At 46.6% G+C, this 26,735-nt stretch overlaps 1 protein-coding gene across 1 annotated transcript in view; it reads right to left on the bottom strand.

Moving 5' to 3' along the window:
* LOC144113474 (bromodomain-containing protein 7-like) overlaps nucleotides 1-26,735 on the bottom strand; it is a 115,761-nt gene that overhangs the window by 73,295 nt on the left and 15,731 nt on the right. The window contains exons 4-9 of the mRNA XM_077646564.1: nucleotides 21,371-21,515; nucleotides 20,361-20,471; nucleotides 19,095-19,288; nucleotides 17,614-17,725; nucleotides 7,000-7,075; nucleotides 6,728-6,835 (exon numbers count right to left, since the gene is read on the bottom strand). Coding sequence (XP_077502690.1) covers nucleotides 6,728-6,835; nucleotides 7,000-7,075; nucleotides 17,614-17,725; nucleotides 19,095-19,288; nucleotides 20,361-20,471; nucleotides 21,371-21,515 — 746 coding nt within the window. The remainder of the gene's footprint in view (nucleotides 1-6,727; nucleotides 6,836-6,999; nucleotides 7,076-17,613; nucleotides 17,726-19,094; nucleotides 19,289-20,360; nucleotides 20,472-21,370; nucleotides 21,516-26,735) is intronic.

The following is a 26,735-nucleotide window of genomic DNA, read 5'->3' as shown; positions in this document are numbered from 1 at the left end:
TCAAATCAACATTTAAAAATTTGATAACACCACAAAAAGCTCTGTCAACACCCTAGCACTTTAACTTTCCACTAATTCTCTGCAATTCAAAAACAGAATAAAAAACGGAGCGCACAATATTCTTTTCTTTCATCGCACAATATTCTTTTCTTTCATCGTTAATAACATGTCATGAGTCCAAGAGGTATCAGAAAAAGCTCAACAGAGATGCCTGCTTAAGGGCTGAATTATGGAATGCTCGCAATCTCGAAGCTCCATTCCTATTTGCCAGCCCTCACCACGGTCAGGGAGTGGTCAGGGCCAAACCAATAGGAGCGAAGCTTTGAGACTTACGAGACTGCCTACAAATTGTCAGCGTTTCAAAATTCAGCACCAGAGGTACTAAATATATTTTGTTAGGTGATAAGACAGTGGGTTCATTGGACAAAATATAGCCAGACTTCGATTCTCACAAAGAAAGAAACCACACACCAAATAGCTGAGGTAATGAAAGCAGTAGCACCATCTAGTTGCAACAAAAATTATGCTTGTTTCCCATTGCTGTGGAAAGCCCAGACCTCAGTGCAGTTGCTTAAGGCACATTTGCAAATCAAAATTAAATGGTATGTCCTGATAGCACACATTTGAAAACACATTCCAGTTCATTAGTGAAAAGAAGCAGCTTTATGGGCACTGCTTACGGATGCAGCTCCTAAGCAACTAGGACAATGCCTTTAACCTTTAACTGCCACTTTGATGCATTCAAATGAATGAGTGACCGCTCCAAAAGTGGTGTCCCCGTGATTGACTGGAAGTTACTGCAGCCTTGCATACGGCATTGCAGGCCATAGAGCAATAAACAGTGTTGCCATACCGAATGCATTTTGGTAGCAACATGCATGCCACTCTTGACACCTGGTCCAATAATACTCTGCTCTGAAACACCATTATGACTGCTTCAGTCAATCAGTGCATGCTTCTAGGGGTCAGTTCTCGCAGGTATCAAAGTGAGAATATAGGCCCAGATCTGTCTTGAAGCTGAACTTGCAAAAATAGCTGGAAAAGAGCTAAGCAACAACGTACAGTGATGTACTGAATCAAAGGATGAACTTTTTCAAGTACGAGCGTCACTGCATCTGCAAAATACTACCCAACACTTGCGATAAAGAAATAATGAAAATGACACTTAGTGAGCACAGCATTCAAGAAGTGACGTAATACCTAATGCAATGTCGGAACGTGCTTGAGAGGAGCAACAAAAACCGAAATTCCGGCATAAAAAAAAAAAATGGGCACTGTCAAGCATTCACTGTCATCAGCAGAAGAATGTGCGCCAAAAGAATGGGGTGCATACATTATGCTAGTAAATACAGTAATAACTTTTCACTATGATAAATGGCACTCACGAACAGTGCCAACAAAATGAAAATCTGTTGATGCTTCATAGTCAAAAACATACTTTGCCACAGAGAACATGTTAAACTGCACACTGTGATAAATAGTTAATCACTTACTGCAAGACACTGCTTAATGACTTTGTCTGAAATAGTCGCAGTATTGGGTTTAATGGCACATAAACAACACAGGTTATCATGCATCAAACACACAATTAAAAATGAGTACCATTGTCCAAGCTAGAAATTACGTACATAAAATTAATTAGTGATTTTTCTGAAGTAGTCTTCAATCATTATGATATACAGTAATCCCTCATTATAACGAAATCGCTTTATTCTACATTTCTTCCGGTCCCGACCCAAACGCATGCATTTTAAGCCGCATTACTCGAAGCGCACGAAGAGCTTGACCCGTTTAGAGCGAAGTGGTGAGCGGAGGCATCGCGGCCGCGGCGGCGACCCTTTGCACATGCAGTGACAAATTGATACCGCCGACGAATTAGCCTCGGGAAGGCAGAGAACAGGCCACAAAAGTACCAAACCTACGACCGATGACCTGCCTAGTAACGGGTACCAAGCAAGTGCTGAGTGCTCCAGCTGTTTACAAACGATGCGAACGGAAGCGCCCGAATAGGTCGCAGTCGCATCACTGGTGTCCCCAGTGATAGAATCCAAACGAAAATAAAATTTTCGTGACGCTTTGCGATGGCAGAAAACCGCGGTCTCGTGGATGCCAAAAAGTGGCCAAAAGACCGCGGGCAGACTTGCGCCGTAGCATTCCAAGGGGTGCGCTCAATGAGCGAAATTTTACCGCTCTACAGAACATTTCTGGCGCTGAAACGTGCCAAAAAGCACAAAAGAAGTGTCCCTCCGATTATGAGCCCATTCACACTTGTGAGTCGCGAGCGAGGTGAGCTTTCGGCAGCAAACTGAGCTGCTCCCTGGCTGCCGTAGTCGTCGCTAAGCCTAAGTGTTTCATATCGGCCAAAGCAGACGAAACTCTCGAAAGCGCACGAACAACGCCATTTCCGAGAGTTTTCGCTTCAAACGAGAAGGCGACCCGCAGGTCGCTCTTGCAAGCGTGAACAATGGTGTTGTCGAGCTGCTGCCTGGTCGCAAGCGACTGCTGGTCGCACGCCCTTTGCCGTGTTCGACACAAGGAGCTACGTTAACAAATCGGGAAGACGACTTTGGGGAAGCCGGTCTAGAAATTTGCTTGCTGCTCGTCATAATTGGCTTGCATCGCAATAAAACACAGCCGCTAGCTTCATTGCGCTTTTGACGGTGCAAATCGACCGATAACTTGCCGAAAACACGAAAAATCTGAGTGTCGCCAGCGGCGAGTCGGGCTGTCAACATGGCAGGACAACGCAACCACAGTTTTTCCCAGCGATTTTCTCGAGCCAGTCTGCTTGATTCGCACCATCAGACTAGACAGACGGTCTAAATGCGTGGTAGGGTCATTGAATTGTGTTCCTAGACATCCGTCAATGGCGCGGATGGGACGCTGCGCGAACACTGACACTCGAACCGTAGAATTAGCGCAGTGTCGTCGACAACGGTGCGCCGAAAAACTCAATTGCAAATTTCACAGCTCTACACCTTGGGAAAAAAAACTGCCCATAATCATGTGAAACCCCTACTGCAAACCCGTTCAGTTTTCATGATTGCACTGCGTACCTACAATGAACGGCTAATCGTTTTTTGAGCACAACAAACACAACCTCAGACTCGAGCCATGGCATTTCCGTGACAACCCCACCCCCCGCGCATGAAAGCGGCCACTGCCTTCGCGATTCGAAATACCCCGAAGGTTGAATGCATGGGCGGCGACCGCGGCCTCGTGCAATGCTTGGTCAGATTAGAGCAGGGGTTGCACGCACCTGGTAAGAACTTGAAACAGTCAAAGCTCGCTGCCTTTTTTGCACCTAAATAAATTTTTGCTCCCTGAATACATTGTATTTTGACTTCCTCGCCATTGCGGAGCAATTAAAGCTAGACTGCTTTAGATTTTCTCGGGTGGTCGCTTATATCGAATTAAAGCTTATAACGAATTTTTTCACCGTCCCGCTGACTTCGTTATAACAAGGGATAACTGTACTATGTTTCAGAAACATGCACTACATTAAGAACAGATACAAAGAAGCAGAGAGGCAGACAGAGAGGTAACAATGAAAATGTAATTTTAGAAACCATGCACACCCATCTACCTCGCATGCAACAAAGGTAGACAAAAAATGCAAACAAGAGCAATAAGAGGCAGAAACGAAATAAAAAATTCAGGGGGGCACTTTGTTGACCTAAAATGTGGTGAGGCGAAAGCCTTTAGAGCAGTGTTGCTGCTTGTGTCACTGATGTGTGGTTAAGGTGTTGATTAAGTACACAATTGTTTGTAATCTTAAAAGCTGGAGACACTAGAGGGCATTTGGGAGGCATCCGTCTGATTAGACGTCTTTCTGCAAACACTCTCCAGCGTCCTAGACAAGCAGAACTGCATATGCGTTGGCAGGAAGTAGAGTAGTCGTTAGCACGCTCGGCTGCGGAAGGAAAGAATGGTGCTTCAAATCCCATCGTGCACAAAAATTTTTTTTTTAGTAGAGTAGTCGTTAGCACGCTCGGCTGTGGAAGGAAAGAATGGTGGTTCAAATCCCATCGTGCACAAAAATTTTTTTCTTATCGAGTTGCTGAACAGCGTAACAGACGGACAGACAGTGTTGTGGCCGCAGGTATGAGCCATTAAAGGCTTTTGCTTTAACAAAGTATAACCCCAATTATATGACTTTCAGAGGACTGCATAGAACCGTCGTATAATCATGGCATCAGACACAGTCGCCGACTGATTTTTCGGACTCAGCGGGATCCGGAAAATGGTCCAAATAATCGAAGTCTGAAAAATCTGCAATGTCAAAAAGACATCTTTTCTGCGAAAAACTGGCTTTCAAAATCTTGAATGTCGCTGCTCCCCACATTCTGCTTTCAAACAACAATATTTGACTATATCCAAGCCAGAGTCGTGCTTTCATCATGACCTCACCACCTCATGTAATGGTACCAGACAGTGCAACGCAGCTGAAGATCATACTGCGGACGAATGCACATGCTGCACAAAGCAAGAACAGGCCCCCCCCATTTGTCCGCACCGAAAGTGGCGTCGTCTAAGCCGCGGCAGACGCTGCAGCTGTCCTGTTTTCGATGCGATTGCACATTCTTCTTTGTAGGCCACTTCAATGGCAATGGAGAACCGAGGGAAAACGAAGAACAAATAATCCAGCCAGTCCGATCGATTGAATCCGTTTAAATCAAGGATGGATCGCTGTCACTTTGCCATTTACATAGCAGTGTCTGCAATCAACATTCTCACCAAAGAGAGAGAGAGAGAAAAAAAACGCAATCGCGGCATTAATACAGGACTGGTGTGCACCGATGCTGGCAGCTTCCAATGACGTGTGGCCCACTGGACAACAGTGCGCTGCTCGCTAGGTATCAATAGGTCTAACATGCTCTGTACTGAAGCCGCAGCAGAAACCACTTTCAATCTAGCCACCACTGATCGCAAAAGGTCTAATCTTACTGGTTACTGCCAGTGCAATAATATGCTGGAATGACTACAATTATTTCTGTGATGCCATAGTCAGCAAAGAGGACAAAAAAGTGAGCCAGGCAAGCGCTTCCTCACATCGACAACCACAGTTAGCATACGAAAAGTCTGGGCTTCCGACGAAACCACCATTGCAGGCAGTCGTGCGCCAGTTTGCATCATTATGCGATCACGTCTCCACCTTAATTCTGATTCAGAAACCCTTGGGGTAACATGACAATTGCCACTAAAGTACTCCACCAGCCTCTTTCATTCCAGGCGGTTCCCACCAGCCGTTGTATGAAGCAAGGCACATACAATTTTGCATCATATAATCGAGACTTTCAATGCATCATCTCTGTGGAGGCTTGCTGAGCCTGCGCCAATAGGTCGTAAAATGCAGGTCATCACATCAATGGTGGATGTATAATCGATGCTCCACTGGTTGTTAACAGCACCACAACTCAGCTAGGCTACAAATAATTTAGTTCTCTGTCAACATAAACTTTCACTTGCAGATTTTCATTTTAACATTGATATATGTTTAGCTTCTATGATAACAAAATGTGCCCTCTGTCTCTGACCATGTACATTTAATGCATCATATTAAAGCCATTAGCAATGTCACAGTAGCCAACCCAGCTGGCCTGCCTCAAACGCAAATCCAAAACGAAACCAGGTCTTTTTTTCTTTTTCTTTATACAGTTGAGCCCACTCATAACGAACCTGACGGTCAAGCTGTTTGCGCTTGTTATATCCGAAGTTCATAGTAAGTGGACTTGTCATGTTATACAGATGAAAACCCAAAACCAATCAAAGACAGCGTTTATTTCTTAAAAAGTCTGTGACCTGCGTCTGCTTTTTCAACGCACACCCTATTACGGCGTTTTCTAGCCTGTCCAGAGCGGCCACGTGCTCCTCTCCAAGGCCCTTGCTGGCAACAAACTGTTTCAGGGACGCGATGTAACTAACAGCTTTCGCCGCTAGTAGCTCACAGATACTAGCGGCAAGTCATCATCCTCGACGTCTTCGTCGGAGTCTTTGCCTTTGGTTGCTCGCACTTCACGCTCTATGGCTTCGTCAGTGCATGGCTCTGCTATCTCAGCGTCATCGTCCACACCCACGAAGTCATTCCAAGCAACATCAGGTAGGTCAGTTGCGCGTCAATGACGCGTTGCCACAAAACCGTTTGTGTCAGATCGCAAGACTGTTCGACCACGAGAGCGTAACGACTGTCCAACCGAAGGAGCAATGCGTCAAATGCACGCTGCTCGCTCACGGTAGCAGCACACAAGGCGGAGCGCTGATTGGGAAATCGACGCATGCCATGTGATCATCTGGGCAATCTAGCCATACCACGTGACAACGCCGAAGTGCACGTCGGCGCGCAGTAGGCCTGCGTTTTGCAGTTCCAGTGCTCCGTTTTTATTGCTTTTTGGTGTGCCTGTTTTTTTTTTTCGTGAAATGGTAAGATGGGCTAAAGAGTGAAGGAATGCGGGGAGGGGGTTGGCGCGCCTGTGGCGTCGGCGGTACGGGTGAATTTTTCGACAGCGAGGTTGAGTTTACAGCGCCTTCGCGTTCGCGCTAATCGAGTTGTGCGGCTGCGGTAGTACGTTATATCTGAGACGCAGCCCCATTGCCGTAATAGATATTGTGACGGTAGCTCCACCCTCGTTCGTAATAACCGAGCGTTCGCTATAACTGCGGCCATTATAAGTGGGCTCGACTGTATGTGTGCAACTTATTGACTAGCAGAAAATTTAAAGCACCTTACTTGGTCGTGCAATATTCTTGATGTCATCTTTGAAATCCATAAGAGTTCCAGTTCCATGAGCAAGCTTTCCAACCAGCATTTCCAAGTTAACCTTGATTTCTTTTGGCCCTAAAATCACGCAAAAACAAAAATGATGACATGTAAAAGTGTGCCTTATATAACGTAAAGCAATACATCACATAGGAATCTTAATGTGACCAAAGTGAACAATAGCTCTGAAAATGTTTGGCACAAATCCTACTGAAAACAGTGTCAGCAAGCATCTAGTTTACCTTTCAAACTTCCATAATCCGGATTTAATATGGCCAGAGTAGTACTTCCATCATCCATTTGTCGTAAGAAGCCAAACTGCAAAATATCAAGTAGAGCAGGACATCACACACATGCAGTCTCTTAGTTCACTGGCCGATGCTCAGATAATATAATGACACATACTGTTGCCTGTAGCCTAGCAGAGTCATGAGCCTTTTACATATAGTGCCATTCATAGGAATGCGACTGACTTGCAGTCATTTCAACATCATGCCAGCATGTACGTTCAACACAGAAGGAATGATTCCCAATAAAAGATACTCTCTGCTACTAAAAAATGTAAACTGCTTTGCCACCACAAATGATTTTACAATACATGAGCCCCTGATATGATGTTGCCTGCACAGTATCAATACCTTACCATAAAAAACAACTGATGCAAAACATGCATTTTGTTTTCAGATGTTCTGCAAGTAGACCAAAAGAACAGATTAATAGATTGGATATTCGGTCAAAGTTTACTGGTTCATCAGGTGAAAAGTTTCAATTCCCACTAACCTAACACAATCCAAGGTTAGAATGAAACAACAGGACCTCGCGAAAAGCATCTTCATGTCAACATCAACCCTTATTACAGCTGCGCTTGGATATATCAAACCCGGATATTTCGAACGACTGGCTATATCCAACACACAGATTATCCCGCTGAAAATTCTGTGTAAACGTATAGAAAAGTTGCACTCTATACTGAACTGCAATGGTCGTTCAATATATCAAAATGCGTGTCACACCCCTGCTACTGGCCATCCATTTTGCGCAGCCTTGAGCACCTGCTGGCAGCTTACGCCGTAAAACTGCGTGACAAAGTGAATGTGGGCTGTGCTTCAGGGTGGCCTGCGGTCTCTTGCACTTATTATCCACGCCACACTGCTGTTGTAAGGTGAACCCAATCTAACTAAAGCCTAGCAGCAACCCTCACGTGGCACGTTTTGCTCCTGAAAGTGTTGCGGAAACCAACTGACTGTACCTTAATTTTAATGAGCGATTATTCTATTTATACTGCACTGGTAACAGGATTAGACAACTTATAATAGGCAGTGGCTAATTCTAAAGCACCGTCTGCAATAACTTTGATGCGAAGCCAGTTAGACCTAGCAATGCTTAGAGCACTGCTCGCTAAGCAGCATGTCACTCAAGAAGCACGTCCCTAGTAGGTCCCTAATGTATTCTCACTTATCCACATAAATATCGTGAAAGCTTCAATGACATTCCACGTCACACTCGCGGTAATACAGGACGGACGTACTACGTCCGCCGCTATGGACGAGGGTGGCGCTGGTGAACACTCTCAAGGTTAGGTTACACGCAAACATAAATACCCCCAAAAGCAAAAGATCTGACAGCCATCGCCATAGCTCAGTTGGTAAAGCACCACACACATAATTCGGAGGTCGTGGGTTCGGTTCCTACCGGTGGCATGTGGTTGTTTTTTCTCCAGCTTTCTAATCAATTATCATTCAGCGATAAAATATTCACTATAATATCCACTGATCATCATCAAAAATTAAAAAAAAAAATCCCCCTATGCTTCTTGGTTTCTGTGGGTGTTAGGTTCTCTGATATCACATATATACAGTCGAGCCCACTTACAACATTACAACGAACGCTCACTTATTATGAATGAAGGTGGTGCTACCATCAATATATGCATAACGGCAATGGGACTGCATCTTATCAACCACGAACAACCACGGCAGCGTACCCTGTTAGAACGAACGGGGAGGCGCCGTAAACTCGGCCCCACAGTTTAAAAACTCGCACTTCGGGTAACTGCAGAGATGGAACAGGTCTCCGGGTGACCGTGACACCCTCCCCCAGTAAACGTGGGGACCCAAAAATGCAATAAAATAAGGTGAGATACTGCCAAAAAATGGCACAGTTTTGTAAAGTGCTGCTGTCAAAAACGCGTGCCTTGAAAGACGACACGTGCACTGATGAAAGACACGCAAGCTTTTGCATTAACATCCTACTTTGCACGAGGATGAATGGCAACGACCGGCGGTGGCCCTTTTGCAATCGGCAAGTCTCGCACACTGCATTACTTTGGCAGCTGCCTTTTCGTACACTACAATCCGAACAGAAAGCGCTCAATAACGCTTGACTTCGTGTTTTTGTGTGACGAGCATGACACCAGGCATAAGTTCCAACGGCGCGATGGGTATGCTGTACGATTTCGTCACCAAGTGGCTTGTTGCATTCAATTATGACATAGCGAACAAAAGGCGAGCCCCAACTCATGCTTGACAACTTTGCAACACACCTCATGTTTCCTTTTATGGCTGTGGTGACAACGTTTCATTTTCCACCAAATGCCAAGTGAAAGATCCAGCCACTGGACATCGGCGTCATTCACGCGCTCAAGTGTCCTATAACCATATGAACGCGTGTAAGGGCTGCACTTTTTTTTTTCCCCGATTCGAGGGCCAATTTTCGGAATGCTGCTTATACAGGCGATGTGCAAAAAAAAAAACTTTTTTCAAATAAAAACACATCAGGGAATGAGCAGCATTTATTCTACGTTCAATCATCATTCGCAGAGTCTTCCGACTCCGAGCTGGTGCTGTGCTCTGGTGCATGCTCATCCCACAAGAAGTCACGCAGCATGTCCGCTATCAATGCGTAGCCATTGTTCCGCACTTCCACCACATAGCAGAGCAGCTCTTCTTCCAGTTCAGGAAACTTGCACGGCTTGCCTCGGAAAGCGTGCTTTTTGCAGCTTGTGTTCCTCAATGCATCCCTTTGGTTGCACCATCGTCGGACGCACTTCTCGGCCACGTCGAATTTCCTGCACGCCGCACACTTGCCGTGTTCGAGAGCAAACTCCCCAGCCGTATAGCTATTAAGATGCTTATCCATCGTGCTAAAATTGCAACGCTCGGTGGCGACACACGAAAGTCACAACTACGGTAAAAGCAATGAAAGGCAGCCACAAAAAGCTAGAGCTGGTGATACTGACGCCGATATGGACAGCGGCATCAGATAATGCCGCTATCCATATGATAATGATGATGATGAGCTGTGGCTTCAGGCGCCATCCGTGGGCGGAACCTGGAAGCTCCTGTGCACGTGCGCGGCCTCCACGATCAAGTGCACCGTTGCTCCCAGCCGGAGCTGATCATGGAGGCCACGGCACGTGCATTTTGAAGGCTATTTCCGCGTAGGTCGTAGAAAGTTCGGGTGCGGCACTTACAGGCGTTTATACGGTATGACAGGAGCATCATCCAGCTTATGCTAGTAGCAACTTACAAACCAGATGGAGATGTTTTGATACGGATATATTTGTACGCTATTGTGGAAATGATTGAGGCCATGCGCATGGGACTGACTGCGGAGTGCATCGGGAATTGCTTCAGTAAAGCATGGTTTATAGGCCAAGGTACGACTGAGAACACTGTTGAACATCCGTGCATCTAGACATATTGATTTGTAGCACCGTGTTTTTGATGCACAGATGACAGGACAGGATTTCGCCGGAGATGACTTCGTTTGTGCGGATCAGGACACGGGCATTGTAAAGCTATACACTGATGAATCCACTGCATGAAAACTATGAGCGCTGCCCAACTGCAGGGAATCTGATGACGATGAGTACAGGGCTGAGCTGTCACCAGTTGCCATGAATGCTTTAACTCCAATTAGTATACAGTCGAAACTGGATATATCGAACCAACATATTTCGAATTATTGGCTATATCAAACACAGAGATTATCCCCTTGAAAGTACCATGTAAAAGTATAGGACAGTTGCACAGTTTATCGAACTCCAGTTTCGCCGGCCGTGCGATATTTCAAACGCCGCGTCGGGCCCCTGGAAGGTGAGCTTTCCCCAAGGACACTTGCATGTCTGGTTGCACAACGCGGGGCACGGAGGCGAGCGGTGATGTTTGCAAGCCATGCCTCCTCGAGAAAGAGAGACAGAGAAAACCAGTCAAACCGGTCGCAAGTGAGGGCAATGCCTCCTCACTGGTGGAGGAGACAAGAGAACCGGAAAGAGCCAGGCGGTGGTTGTCCCCGTGGCGCCTCATGACTGGCACAACTACTGTATTTACACGATTGTAAGTCGACCCTTTTTTTGAAATTTAAAATTCCGAAGTGAGGGGGATCGACTTACAATCGAAACGAAACCTTGAACTGCCAATAAAAGCAAGAAAAACAATATATCAGGGATGCTACTGCGATGTTAGAAGTTTTTGTTTGCTCTACGGCTCCAAGCGTAGCATTCAGGTATTCCGCGGGCTTTTTGGCCAGGATTTTTCATTTTTTATTTTTACTGCGCACACCGTTACCCACCGCGATGGTTCAGTGCTACTGAACAGGATACCCGGGTTAGAACCCGACCGCGGCGGCAGCGTTTTGATGGAAGCGAAACGCAAATGCGCCCATGTGCTGTGCGATGTCAGTACAGCAGGTTAAAGATCCCCAGGTGGTCGAAATTATTCGGGGGCCCTTCACTATGGCACCTCGTTCCTTTCTTCTTTCACTCCCTCCTTTATCTCTTCCCTTACAGCTGGGTTTCCGCCGATATTTGAGACAAATACTGCGCCCCTTCCTTTCCCCCAAAACCAATTTCATTTCTCGCGGGAAGGGCCGCTGTCTTGCTGTTCTAATCACGGAGTCTGCGCCAGCGCCCGGGAGTGTCGCCAGCTGATGGAACAGCCGCTATTTCAGTTGGTTGCGCAATACGTAACAGCGGCGCTTCTGAGGAATGCCGATGTTTGCTGGAAGAGCCGATGCCCCGACACCGATCACTCTTTGTTTGGTGGTGCTTGGAGTTAGTGCTTTTGACTCGACTGCCGGCCGCGTGCTTCGCCATGCGCTCTCCAGATTCGAAAAGCATTCGGCGCTCATTCACTGCAGCGTTCAAGAGGGAGGCCATCATTTACGCCGAAGAAACCAACAACTGCGCGGCGGGCCGCAAGTTCGACGTTTCTGAACAGTTGGTGCGGGAGTGGCGGAAGCAGCGAGACAAAATTTTCGATTGCGACTCCAAGCGAAGAGGCTTCCGCGGGCCGAAGTCAGGACGCTTTCTGGAGCTGGAGGTCAAGCTTACAGCGTATGTCACCGAAATACGTGATCGGTCCCTTCTAATGACATGCGAAATGATCACGCAACAAGCCCGGGTCTTTGCTGCGGAAGCTGGAATACTCCGAACAGACTTCAAAGCCAACAGGACTTGGGCTTCGAAATTTATGAAGAGGACTTCATCAAAGCTGATGGCGAAGTTCAGGCTGTAGCTAACCTAGCTGATGAGGACATTGTGGCTGGAACAGCTGGCGCCCAAGAAGGCAATTCCAGCGACGACAAGGACAACTATGTTCCAGAAGAGATGCGCCCGTGCACAGCCGTTGAACTGACGTCAGCGTTCAGCCTCATTCAGCGTTGTTGCGGCGAAATGGAAGGTACCGGGCTGTCTCACCTGGACAGGTCTCACCTGTCTCACCTGGTTCGACGATGCCTCTGCGGCTATCGCAACTTTTCGCGTAAAAGTGGCACTGTAGTGGCATCTCCTGCTTGGTGCCATCGCGATAACACCACGCCACACATCGATACAGCCGACACGACACAGGTCAAAATGGCAACCTCGCTTGTGTACGTACAGTAGAACCTCGTTAATTCGAAGTCCGTCGGACCACGAAAAATTAACGAATTAACCGGGTTTTCGAATTATCAAAAATGAACGAAAAACGAGAAATAAACGTACGAAACGTGGCTGTATCAACACTGCACCTTTATTTCGCCTGAAAAACGGTCACTTGAAGTAGTCATCGATGCGCGACTGCTTGGCGCGGTAGTTAGCCGCACCGTAGGCTGCGTCCTCCAGTCTGCTTACAGTGCGCAGCAATTCGCTGTTACCGCCGCTACATTCCACAAAACTGCGCACAACGTTCAGCGACTCGACGACTGCAGCTAAAGCTGGTGCTCGGGCGGGCTCAACATCGCCTTCACCTTCGCTGTAAGGCCCGTTGTCACATATTTCTCCTTCCAAGTCGGCATAAGACGTTTGGACATCAAGTTCGGCGCTCAAATAGTCCGCAAAGGTCAATCCGTTGCTCCCGCCGCCGTTTTCTTCGTCGAAGTCGGTCATGCGCGCACACAATAACTCTCCTTCATCATCCAGTGTGCAGCTGGCATCAGATGCATCCTCAGGACTGTCATCTTGTTGCTTGGAAAAACCGGTGTGCATAAAGCAACGCCTGATCATATCTCCCGCCACCTGCTTCCAGGCGTACACGATTAGGCAAATGGCACCCAGTAGGTCCACGGAATATTGCTTACCGTTGTCATAGCACAACAAGGTCCTTTTAAGCAAATGGCAGCGATAAATCTTCCTCGCTTGCAGAATAACGCCTTGGTCCATAGGCTGCGACACAGCTGTAACATTCGGCGGCAGGAAGACAAGCCTAACTGCTGTCAAGTTCTGGATGTCGGCGTGGGCTGGGCAGTTGTCAACAACAAAAACAACTTTTCGTCCCGCGGCAGCAAACTTACGGCCAAGGTGCCTCACGTACACCTCGAACAGCGCTGCCGTCATCCAAGCCTTTTTGTTGCTTCTGTACAGCACGTCATCTTTAGGAGGAAATCGTGCGTTCTTGAAGCACCGAGGCTTCTCCACTTTTCCCATGATCAGCAGCGGCAGTTTGTGACTGCCGGACATATTCGCACCAAACAGAATGGTTATTCTGTCCTTGGGTTGTTTTTTTTCCCGTGACTACCGCATCCTTTGGGGCTAACGTCTTCGTAGGCAGCATTTTGTAAAACAATGCGGCCTCGTCCATGTTGTAAACATCGTCCTCCGCGTACTGCTGAAGCAGCGGAGCCAATGTATGCTTTTTCCAATTCTCGACAACATTTGGGTCGACGCTCCCACTTTCGCCGCACACTGTCACGAATTTGAGGTTATTGCGGTCTTTAAATCTGGACAACCAGCCGTTGCTGCACTTAAATGCTTCATGGCCCATCCGCAGTGCAAGCTCCTCGGCCTTTTCGCGCAGCAGCGTGCCGTTCACAGGCAGGTGTGCTGCATTTGCATGCTGAAGCCACTTTATCAAGGCGTCTTCAACGTCCGGATACGTAGGAAAACGAATCCTTGTCCGCTTCGTCGAATGCGTCTTCCCGTAGGCCTCGAGGATCTTCGTCTTATTTTTCAATATAGTCGAAAGGGTCGATAAAGGCACCTTGTGCTTTTCTGCCAACTGCGTTTTGGAGCTCGACCATTTTTCAGCCTCCTCAATTAGGCACACTTTCTGGCAGAGAGTCAGAGTTCTGTACTTCGGCATTTTCTTAACACCAACACCGCGCACGTGGTCAAGAACTAGCAGAGCACAGTACTCGCCTGGTCGCGGCACCGAACAGTAAAGAACAACGAGCAGTGCCTGCCACAAGCGAGACAAACAACAAAAACGGAAACGGAACCAGAAAAATTTTGACCTAGTGGCACCTGCTTGTTGCTTTGTCAACTAAAGCTAGCCTCCAAAACCGGTGCAGATCACGGAGGCACAACAAAGCACCGGAAACAGGAAGTTGATTTAAAGTGCCGCCTGGCTTCCACTCCGGCAACTATACTGGCCTCAGAGACTGGCACTATGGAAAAATCACGGAGGCCATGGCTTAAATTGACGTATTATCCGGATGAGGGCGCGCTGGCTGTTCAAATTATCCGGCAAAATTTGCATGCAAACTGTTGGGACCGCCGAAAACCTTCGAATTACGCGGGATTTCGAATAAACAGAGTTCGAATTAACGAGGTTTTACTGTAATAGTGAACTAGAATACTGGTCTAGTGGCGCGAACGGGAGGGTGCGGGTGTGCTCTTCGGCATAGAAGCCATCAGATGGCGCCACTGCAACTTTTTCTAGCGGCGCCGTCGCTGCCGCTTCAGGAGCTTGTGTATGTTTCTCCGCAGCGTTGTAACAATGGGGTGCATAATACGCTCCTGCATGCCATTGGCTTCAACTAACTTCAACATAACCTCCTAGGCACCTTTTTTTCCTAACCGTGCCCCTTTGAGCATTTTGGCGATGATGAAAAGTCGCGTCGCTCTATGTCATCTGCTACCGACAAAGGGCAATGCGAAATACTTACAGTTTTGCTGGTGGATGTAATTTGTTTAGTTAGGTGCATCTCTTATTGAGCTGATTTTATTTACATGCGACTACTGAGCTACCCTAGTGATTCATCTGTGACGGCACTGTACGAGTGATCTCCTAAATAAATTTTCCACTTTTCCTGAAGCGGTTCAGCAGCCTCAGAAACGCATTTTATTCACAAAAATTTACACACGATTAAAAACATTTTCACCCCAATTTTAGGCAAGGCTTGCATTGTAAGTGCTAATATTTGTAAAATAAAAATTATAGCAAATCTTGGCTTCCTGGCAAGCACATTCTTCGAGCGACCAGCCGAAATTAAGTGAAATGGGATTTCACCCTAACAGGTCCTTTTCAGGTCTAAGCGCACCAACTAATTTTCTGGTACTCAGAATCTTTTTACTTCCGGCTGTTCAAAAATGGAAAGCGGTTTTGTTATGTAAAAAGTAGTGATAGCTAGGCACTACAGCAGTGAGCTCGGCTGCCAAATTTTCACAGTAGCCAGAGAGCCAGGTCTCTGCTTTTGCCTTAAACACCCGTACAATATTAAGGGTACTGTCTGCATGTAGCTTTACAGGTGGCTAAAGCATGTCATGTAAGTAGTATTTTCCAGGTCAGCTACAATTTGTAGAGGGGGCCCTGCAGAGGGACGAAGGTCACCCTTGTAGTTCATGCGAGTGAACTCATCTGGCTTGAGTTCGCTGTCGTTTCTTTGGTCATTAAAAACAAATTCAGACAGCCCTCACAGCCTGTGTTCAAGACGCCATCTTTTTTTTTTTTGCTACATAACCGTGCAGCTAACAATACGAGCGCACACAGACGAGACATACACATGAGCGCTCGTGTGTACTATCGCAATGGAAAGAAACGCGAACAACCCGGCGCCTACGGGCTCCGCTATTGGAATTCATTTTGATCGCGCTTTTACCTGGATGGTAAGAAAAAGACGTTAGGGTCATCCTAGAAAACATTGCGGACCACTCTGGTGTCCTTTAGCTACCACCGAAGTAAAAGCGCGATGAAAAGAAATGCGAATAGGCTCCACTCTGTTCGCGTTTCTTACGATCGCCTTTTATTTACTGTCTCTGCGCCCTGGAATTGTTAGCGCTGTGTTTTAAGAATGATCCACCACCAACACGCCCAAGCTTCTCCATTAGAATATTAGCCGCCTGTCACTTGATGCTACAGTGCAAGTGGAATGGTATGGCGGTATTTTCAGAATTAAGTGCTGCACATGCTGCATCTGCATGTTGCCTGCATCTAGAATTGCATCTAGAATGTTGCCTGCATCTAAAGCATCTAGCTCCTGCGTGCCACTGGGACAGCTTTGCTGGCCAGCATCTGCGTACAAAATGGCTATGAGGATGCCAATCTCGAGGTTTCCTGTAGAAACTGAGTGGGAAAGGTTGCTAAATGCAAGGCAGATTACAGTATAACTAGGAACGTCTTCTCAGACGCTGGGTATGTGTATTGCAGCCAGAATGAAGACTGGCGCACAATTCTGATAAGATGCCCAGCCGGATCCTGGCTCACTCTACCTGTCATCAGGTAACTGAAACCTGCACCTTCTATTAGGTACTTCAACAGTGTCAACACGCTAGTGTCGCACGCAGTCCTGTAGCTGTCGGCTTGCTTATAAAAGCCTTGCATTCCATTAGTCTAGTTTTCCCATGCACTCAGGTGCTACAGAAATATGTGAAGCTTGTCAACCGATGCAGAATTGGGACCTAGAACACCAGCAGTGAGGCACGAAAAAGCAAGTGTTGAGTCAGTCGTTCCTACTGACCGGCCAGCACGGCAGCACAGGCGTGGAGCTAGTAAAAAGTGCGGTAGCGCCCCTTGCGGTGAGGAGAGGTGTTTTGCTTCAGCTGCTCTGCTGCTGCGCGCCTCCGTTCACGCCACTAGACCAGTATTCTAGTTCACTATAGTGTACGGTTGGCTACTGGCGCGGCTAGTAGCGGCTGCAATACTGACTTTTCTAGATGGCGCTAGCTATGCACCATATTTAGCAGTTTCAATGAAAAACTGGCACGTTTTTTAAAATCCTCGAATCTAAGCCGACCCTAGAGTTTGGAATATGATTATATGAAAAAAACTATCGGCCTAGATTCGAATCAATACGGTACACTGAAGTTTAATATATTCGGGTTCAACAGTACTATGGCAACACTTCCATGTAGCCATTGGCTTGCTGGAGTGCCAGGAAATTCAGGCTCCTTGGTTGCCAAGAGTGGCTGCACACGGCACTCCTTCTTTCCCTGCCCTTAGTGCACGGTAGCTAAATGAAACCCTTATCTGGTTAACCTGCCTCTCCCTGCCTTTCATTCTCTCTCTCTTTTTCCGCACTACATATCACATCACCGTATTCTTCACTGGTACTGCCTCTGTTTAAGCAGCATTACAAGACACCTACCAAGAATCTTATTGTTCAGAGCAGTCACTTTGATATGATCAAATAAAGGTTCTTGTAGTATTGAAACAGCTTACCTTGCTGGGGACTTTCTTCAGAGACAGCCTGCCAGCTGCAACTTGTGCTGCTTTCTGAGCTTGAAGTAAGATTTCATTTGCTGCCTGGTCATCTGATGCTCCGTCTTCACTACTATAAATAAACAAAACCTAAAATGAGTATCATGCCAGTACAAAAGCCATTCCAAAGCGATTAAGGATAAATGCACCTTTGCTTCACCAGAGTCAAGTTTTGTTTACTTGAACTGTATAGCCATCCTAGCTCTAATTCAAAACATGACTACAAAGTTGCCTATCTATGAGACTAATGCCAAACACATACACAAAGATAAATCATAAATGTGCCAAAGGCCAAGTCATAGCATCAAAGCAGGGAACTATCCAACCATAAATCACTGATCGACAAATTTTATAGCCAAAGCAAGAGCGTGGTTTACTGGGCGTGTTGTAGTGAGGGACTCTGGTTTGACTTCAGTCACCAAGGGCTTTTCTCCATAGAAATGCACTTGCAGTAGTCCCAATCGAACCCACGACCTTGGGTCCAGCAGCCGAACACCATAGCCACTGCACTACTGCAGCGAGTTGGTCAAACACAAAATTCTGCCTGTGCACCGCATGCTATACACAGCATCATTACAATTTTTTTCTTTTACGGACAACATGAAGAATGCAAAATCAGTAAAGAATGATGCAAGGAATGATGCGACCCACAAAACAATGCAGCCAACTTACACAACCCATGCAGAAAATAACAGTAGTAGTATATGGTTATTTATTAAACAAAACAAAAAACGAAGGAAAAGATTTTTGCCTGCCGCGGCATCTGCTATCGGATACTGAAGCACCTGAGCTGTGGCCAGCAGAAATAAAGGGACAGTGAGTACACAGGGAGATGAAATAAAAGAGGGGAGCGATAGAGAGAAAAGACAGGGTTAGGAACATAGTAAATGGTACTAATATCAATAAAGTGGCTGTACATGAGCACGACGCCCAACCCCTTTTAAGAGTTGAGCATGCAGAGCTAGCGCAGAGCGACCCCCCCTCCTCACAAAAAGACTGGTGGCCGTGGTCGCTCTTCGCACCTTAACTCACCAAGAAAAACAGCGCGAGATGAAAGTACAAGCTTCTTGAAAGAACCACCCCAAGCATGCCAGCTTTGTGTTCCGGCGCCCATTTTTAACGGCGATAGGAGAGCATATGGGTACATCAGTATCACTGGTATACAGAAAGGTGGAAACCAACCAGTAAGAGCATGACCCTTAAAAGGTTAAATACTGTCCAAGCGCAAATAACATGACATGTTAAAGAGAACGGTTGTACAACATCATCACCAGCTGAGGTAATGTTTGTCATTTTGCACATTGCTTGAGGTCAACAGCTATACTTCAGCCCAGTTTTGTTCAGCAGAGAACTAATTTATGGTTAATAAGCAAGCACAAAATTATGGCCAAAATCACCAAAAATGAGAAAATAAAGAACCCATTAACGCTGAAAAAACTTACGATCCATTCTTGGTCTTTTTGGCATACTCTGGGCTTCCCAGTGGTGCAGCTTCAATGGTAACAGGTGCATCAGCAACATCTGGCAGCGGCTTGATATCAGGTGCGGATGCAGTCCCATCGACATCAAAACCAAGCTCCTCAGATGTCAGGTCCGGAAAAAATGGAAGGGTGCCCTCCAAGCCAAGGAGATGATCCTAAACAGCAAACAAGAATTCAAATGGTGTCTGCATTTCCAGTGTGAGTTTTCACAAGAAAGCCACGGCACAAAAATCAGCCTCACAAATAAAAAAATTATGCAGGTCTCAACTGCATGCAGCATCCATTTGGACTGTCAACACATCCAGAAGCTGAAATAGCAGAAATGAGAGACAAGTACAAAAAATAAGAGGTCCTGATGTGAGCAATAGGGCACATTTCATGCTTTTATTTGAAGCAATGTATTGTACAGTAGAATCCTGGTGATAAAATCACTGATGATACGAATTCATAAATTTCCTTGGGCACAGTACACTGTTCATAATGTGTGAAATTTCATGTGTTCTGAACACACCCCACCACCCTTACGGATGATACAAATATGGGAGCCACGACCACGCCTGTCAGCTGCACTGACCTCGCATCACCGACATCACAATTGGCAGTCGCACAGTATGCAGCACTCGCTGCAAGCACCAAGTAATGGCATGCTGCCTGCACAATGCCAACACTGCAATCACTAGTCGCGTAGTACACACACGTGAGCACAGAGCAGTGCTGTGCGGCCTGCAAGTCACAAACGTCGTCAATGCCAGCCATGAAGTACTGCGGGCACCGAGCTATGGTGTGTGGCCATAAATGCATCTCAGCAGCTGCACAGATTTGTATGAATGCATTTCCAATACGCATATAAATTTTTCTCTTTTTTGGGCAATACAAATTTCGGGTGATATGAATATTTTTCATGACCCTGTGAGATTTATGGTTTATGGTTTATGGGGGGTTTAACGTCCCAAAGCGACTCAGGCTATGAGAGACGCCGTAGTGACGGGCTCCGGAAATTTCGACCACCTGGGGTTCTTTAACGTGCACTGACATCGCACAGCACACGGGCCTCTAGAATTTCACCTCCATTGAAATTCGACCACCGCGACCGGGATCGAACCCGCGTCTTTCAGGCCAGCACCCGAGCGCCATAACCACTCAGCCACCGCTGTGGCTGACCCTGTGAGATTTGAATGAGCAAGATTCTACTGTATGTATTCCCAAAGTCACATTCTAGACAATTACCTTGAGGAGAAGCTTGTTTCCAGAGTACCACATGCGCTTAGCAGACTTGTAGTAAACTGTGTCAGCTCGGTTGTAGGTCATAGCATTATCACACATCAACTTCAGGTCATCCTGAAAAGAGCACATCTCTGAGGTCAGTTACTGATTCCAGTAGACACTACAGTAAAACCCAATTATAACGAACCCGGGTAGAGAAAATTACGCATTATGCTGAACACCGAAAGCTCTTTTATCATTATTCCTGTGAAAAATACTTTTCATAATGAACTCCACATTGGATATATCGAACTCTGAGTGCATGCAATTGGTCAGCACTCATGCTTGCCGGTGAGCTGCTGCAGCGGCTCCGGGCAGCCATGCCTGGTAGCACCACTCTGCAGGGCTGGTTGTGGGAGGAGCAAAAGCAGCCTCTTCAAGCTCTGCACCTTCACCTGCTTTGCCCCGCACTGCATTGTGGCGCTCCAGTTCGGCTGCTACCACCTCGGATATTCTACCCTATCTGATATTTAGCCCTAACATCCAAAACTGACCTGCTCCCTGTGGTTCGTATCTAGAGTACTGGTACGCAGCCAGCAATGTCACATGTTTGCAAGCCCCATAACCACCAGCAGTGCATTCCGTAGTTCCTCCTGATATCAAGGTCTCAACTTTGCTGTTTGCAATAAAAATGAAAAAAAAAACTGGTAAAAAATGACAATACACATAATTATCCAACATATACCAGAGCCAATGAGGGCTTAAGCCATAACTACATGCCACTACCTGAGCAATAAGCAAACAAAAATCAAAAACCTGTGTCAGCACTCTTTCAAAGGTGAAAGCGACTGACTCCAGTGACACATTTTTTTCAGTCACAGAGAAACAGCAGCAAACAGTACTGTAAGCAAACTGAGGATGATGCTCTACAAGTTGCAACACGAAAACAACAAACTTTGTTAGCAAGAGACCTTCTGTTGTAAGCCGGGGTTCACAATGTTGAAACAGACATGCAAATATACTCCAGTGCTTACCCTAAATTCACTAACACAGGTATAATCATTGTCATCGATCTTCTTTCGCATGGTACTGAAATCCATTGGGCTGTGTATGATTGTTGAGTAACCAGGTGCAATAATGTCATTCACAGGCCAAGCAAAGAAGTCTTGAGGGTCCCTCCTGAAAATACAAAAGGGCAAAATTTAATGCACTCTTAATGCAAACAGACGGACTTGACATGCCCAAAGCAACTTACGAAACAAGACAACTTTCTTAAAACCCTTTCAAAAACTAAAACTGAAGGCTACTTTTTAGTTGGCTGATGCTTTTTTTCAAAAAGACCGAACACAATATTTACAAGATTTAACTAACTTTTTCTCTTTTTTTTTTTTACGGAGTTTAACATCCCAAAGCGACTCAGGCTACGAGAAACAGCATAGTGGAGGGCTCCAGATCATTTCGACCATCTGGGGTTCTTTACCGTGCACTGACATCGCGCAGCACACGAGCCTCTAGCATTTCACCTCCATCGAAATGCGACCATGCGGCCAGGATTGAACCCATTTCTTTCGGGTTGGCAACAGAGCATCATAAGCACTGGGCCCCTGCGGTGGCTCTTAGCTGTAACTATTTGTGACAAGGAGGAAGGCAGACTGAGAGAGCAGCTGCAACAATGATGTGCACAGAGTATGTGTAACTTGCAAGTAACAAGGAATACATTTCATGTAAGCAAATTTTAAATCTAATGCACTAACTTAATAAAAAAAAAATGTTGCAAATGCTACAGGACATGTTACTGAGCACTTCACTAACTCCAGTTCACATAACCAACTCACATACTCAAAGGAGACTTTAGGAATAGGGGAGAGGGGGGCGGGGGGGGGGGGGGGGGGGTAGAGGTAGCTGCACCTTTATCTGTATACACAGCATTCTTGTAGTAGAAGATTTAGCCCTGCTAAAAACTAAAATTTACTTATAAGTGCTCCCTACAAATTTAAGTAGGGATGTCAACATGTGCTGCATCTAAAAAAGTGCAGTTTACTCACACTAGTACCCTGCAAGCCAACAAATAGGGATTTGACAGCTTAGCAGGTAAAGTTAAATTGTACAGTGTACTCAATTTTTGGCACCTGCATGGTACTGATTACAAGCAAGATTACATGCATGAATTGCTATTGGTAATGGTCAGCTAATATATTAGCATGGGCTGCCCTCTAGAAGGTGTATATCCATGGGTCCACAGCTATGGCAACAATTGCATGCTTTTGAAGTAAGTATTTACTTTGGTGAGAGAGCTATACAAAATGATCAAAAATTTGAGAAATTCCCATATTACATGAATAAACTGGGAGACTTGGCAGATATATGTGCTAGTTCTCCACTCAAAACAGAAGCAACAATTACTCAAGGCAAGAACAGTACGGCAAGCTCTTAATATATTTTCCATAGGGTGTTTCCCCCAAGAAGTGTCAGCAATTTTTATAAATGGGCTTTTTAAGTTAAAAGAGTGCTTTTTTCAGCACACCACTGTCAACAGTGTAGTGCACCAGAGTACAGCTAAGACGTCTAACACTAGCAGTGTCACGTGCTCTCTGTCCGCTCACCGCTCCCAGTCGGGCACTGTGAAAAGAGCAGTGACACACGCTGTAGCCAGCGCTTTTCTTAGTCGCACGGTTTTGGTTTCGGCCATGTGTGGCCCCAAAACTGCTTGTTGCACTGCAGTAGCAATGGGAATGGCATTTTTAAAATTCCAAAAACTGATATGAATATTATTTACAGTGAGCTACAAGCCTCTCAATAAGTAAGGAGCCCAACAGTAATAGTTAAAAGTTTCAATATTACTTAACCACCCTGATAGCATTGCGTGTCTCAGCTTTATTCTGATGTGCTACACCGCTGACAATGCTATGCCAAAAAAGCACCATTCGAACTCAAAACGCCTATTTTTAAAAACTGCATCCAGACTTGGGTAGAACACTGTATAACAGTGCTCAGTTCGCAAGGGCCATGATTCATGTAGTAAGTAATGTTAATAATGAATGTCAATATGTACAATCAATAATGGTTTGGTTTAGTTTATGGGGTTTAATGTCTCAAAGCGACTCAGGCTATAGGGACACTGCAGTGGAGGGCCCTGGCGACCACCTGGGGTTCTTTAACGTGCACTGACATCGCACAGCATTCTGTAGCATTCGCCTCCACTGAAATTTGACCCCCGTGGCCAGGATCGAACCTGCGTCTTTCGGCTCAGCAGCAGAGCGCTGTAACCACTGAGCCACCACGGCAGCCTGTACAGTCGAGCCCACATAACGGCCCCACTTAAAACGAATTTCTGCTTATAACGAACGAGACCTGTGCAACCGTCAAAATATACATTGTCTCAATGGCACAAAATTACATGTATAACGAACGTCATTAAGCCCTGCTGATCGGTTACAGCGAACGGATGGCGTAAATCCGACGCCGCGATGTGAGATAACCTGCCTCCGAACCCTTTGTGCGCCTGGCGCGCGGTGTTTTCCCGAGCCTCATCGTAGGCGAACTGCCTGCCCCGTTTCATGCTGCTCTCAAGCAAGCTGCCCTTTCTACGCCAATGCGCCTTCAAAGATCGCCCTCTCGCCCCTCCTCGCAACTCCACTAACCTCTCCTCACTCTCTTGTAAACATAATAGTTTCTTACTATTAACTAGAGGGAAAGCTGGCGCCCCACCTATGGGAGTTTGCATGGAGCTTCCTCGAGACCACCTGTACCACCATGGGCGCTCTAAGCATCATGGGGCGGAAAGCTATCGACTGCAGAACTACAACTTTTGGCCAAAAAATAATGAAAAAGCAAACATTCGATAATTAAGAATGTGCTATAATTCAATATGCTGCCTATAAATCACAACAAACGAGCAGAAAAGCATGTAAATGCAAATCTTGCTCAAAATAAGCAATGGTTTGCTCTCTTATTGGCCAAGCATTGCAGACCACAAAAGCCAATATTTCGTGCTTGACAGGTGCACTTTTAAAAAGAAATATTTTTGAAAAAAATGTGGCTTCAACATTTTCAAAAGGTTTTTCCACAGCATTTCGGAAAACAAAAACCTTTTATCAGCATCGTGTGCTGTTGCGTTTTCGCTACTATGGCTTTTGCACACCACTTTTACGCCAAAGTCGTCTGCACGCGGAGCGCGCCGTGGATACAGAATGGGACATCTCAGTAACGCCACTTTGTGTTCCTGAAAAAAACCTACTGTCCCACACCAAGATGCTCATCGACCCATGATGCTTTGCGCTCCCATGGAGGTTCAGGTGCAGTGCCGCCAGCTTTCCCTCTAGTTAATAGTAAGAAACTCTATGCTTGCAAATCCGCGCGTGGCCTTCGCGATCAACCGCACAGCCGCCTATGCCGATCGCGGAGACCAGGCTCCGTGAAGCAGGCCTTCCGTGGGAGCCAAGAGGTGGCTGCACTGAGGCTCACGGACGCCCTTCATTGGTCTCTCCTCTGGCGCTGTGCGTCTGTACCTTTAGCTTGATTGCCGCCTGTGTACATTGCACGTCTACTCCATCACGCGCTTTTGTAACTCTTGTTGTGTTGGCTTCGTTCAAATCTTGGGCCCTGGTTGTAATTTGGGATGGTGGACGGGAACACCGTGCCCATTTCCATTATATTCAGCGGTAGAGATGATGAAAGCGGCCTGGGCAGAGGTGACAGCCACTGACGAGCGGAACTGCTTCCGCGAGGCCGGCTTCGTCGAGTGTCTGATGCCGAGCCTGGTGCTTCGGAAGATGACCAGCCCGGTGGCGATTTGTGGCAGCGCGTCGTCGACTCAGACATGGAGGGTCATGACATCGGTTGGAATGATTTTATTTCTGTCGCTGACGACGCCGACACCGTGGAACCGTGCACGGACGAGGACATTGTTTCTGAAGTGCGGGACGAGAGTGACACGGAGGAATCGGATGAGGATGAAACCTCGGAGCCAGCACCCATAAGCGCGCCCGTAGCAATGGCGTACATAGAGAGCCTCAGACAACTTGTCTATGCCAAGGGCCTCGGCGAAGAGCACGCTTCTGCTTTAAATAAACTGGAAACCTCCCTCATCGGATCTGCACTGCAAAAATAGACGTCCATCACGGACTTTTTCGCGAAGAAAAAATTGTTTTTTGACAAGCAACTGTCTTTAAAGCTGTGGTCCACTTACTACGAACTTCGGGATATAAACGCAGCTCTGGCTGGAGCTCTCCTCAAAAGATAAACAAACAAGTGGTGATGTCAGCGGCGGGCAGCATCTCGGGGATGCCCAAGGTCTGCGCTGCGGACCGCAGCGAAAACTGAGGAACTCGCTAGGCTGGAAAAAAAATAATAAATAAATTCTGGCGGACACAAGTGGGGGCGGGTTCATTATGCGAGTGGGTAGATCATTACTTGACTAAATACGGTAATGTGTACAGTGGAACTTCATTCATTCAAACTGCAGGAGATATCAAAAACTTGATCAAACAAAACGAAATTCAACCTAAAAGGAGCCTTTTAACTTGCGATGCTGGAATTCTGCGCGAGTCGGCACATTGCGCCCGCATGGTTTCTAATTCGTACTGTTCTTGAATGTGTTCCGCCGCACGAACTTGAACATTAGTCGGAATTCAGCTGTGCCGAGTCTCTCGTCCCGAATACGGGAAGAGGTAGCAGCGAAGCGCGTGGGAGGCGTACGGCTTCACGGAGACGGCGAGCGGTGCATTTCGAAGCGAGGTCAGCGTAGGCACCGTAACCCTGACTCTTCTATTGTAAAACCGTTAACAACTGGCGTTACGATGACAGGCAAGACGTCTCTCATTATATACAAGCCACCGTGGAGTGCATATCTCCGGATACGATGCCAATTTTGGACCTAGTCGCTAGGCTTAATGATGAAGGCCAACACCAATGGAGTGCTTGCTTCGGCTGTTTCTCAGTTCTCATTGTTTCGCTACCCCCGCATTCTCGTACCGGGCCCACCGTACTGCGGGCGCAGCGCAGTTCCCGCAGCGGCGTGTGCACTCTCCCGTCTAGACTTTGTCCCAATCCGTGCATTCATCGACAACATGCCGACAGTAGCACAGCCAGGCCGAACTTGTGAAAGCGGTCGCCGCCCGTCGTCTGTGCACGTGTCGCGTGGCGAAATTTAGTCATGAAGAGCTTTAGAATGTGTGTAATAGAACTGACACCTTTCTCCGGCATATTGGCAATAAGTTCGTGATTTTTTCGGTAAAATTTGATTTTTCGGACTGCCCGATTTTTTGGTCATTTTCGCGGTCCCTAAAGGGTCCAAAAAATCGGCCGTCGACTGTAGTATTAAGGGTTATGAGAATATTCGAATACTTCGAATATCAAAGCAAATAACGATATACGAAACACTCGAAACTGATAAAAAAA

This window comes from Amblyomma americanum, chromosome 1 (genome assembly GCF_052857255.1).
Source record: "Amblyomma americanum isolate KBUSLIRL-KWMA chromosome 1, ASM5285725v1, whole genome shotgun sequence".
Classification (NCBI taxonomy): Eukaryota; Metazoa; Arthropoda; class Arachnida; order Ixodida; family Ixodidae; genus Amblyomma; species Amblyomma americanum.
Note: the sequence above shows the minus strand (reverse complement) of the source record. Positions and strands in the feature narration are given on the sequence as shown.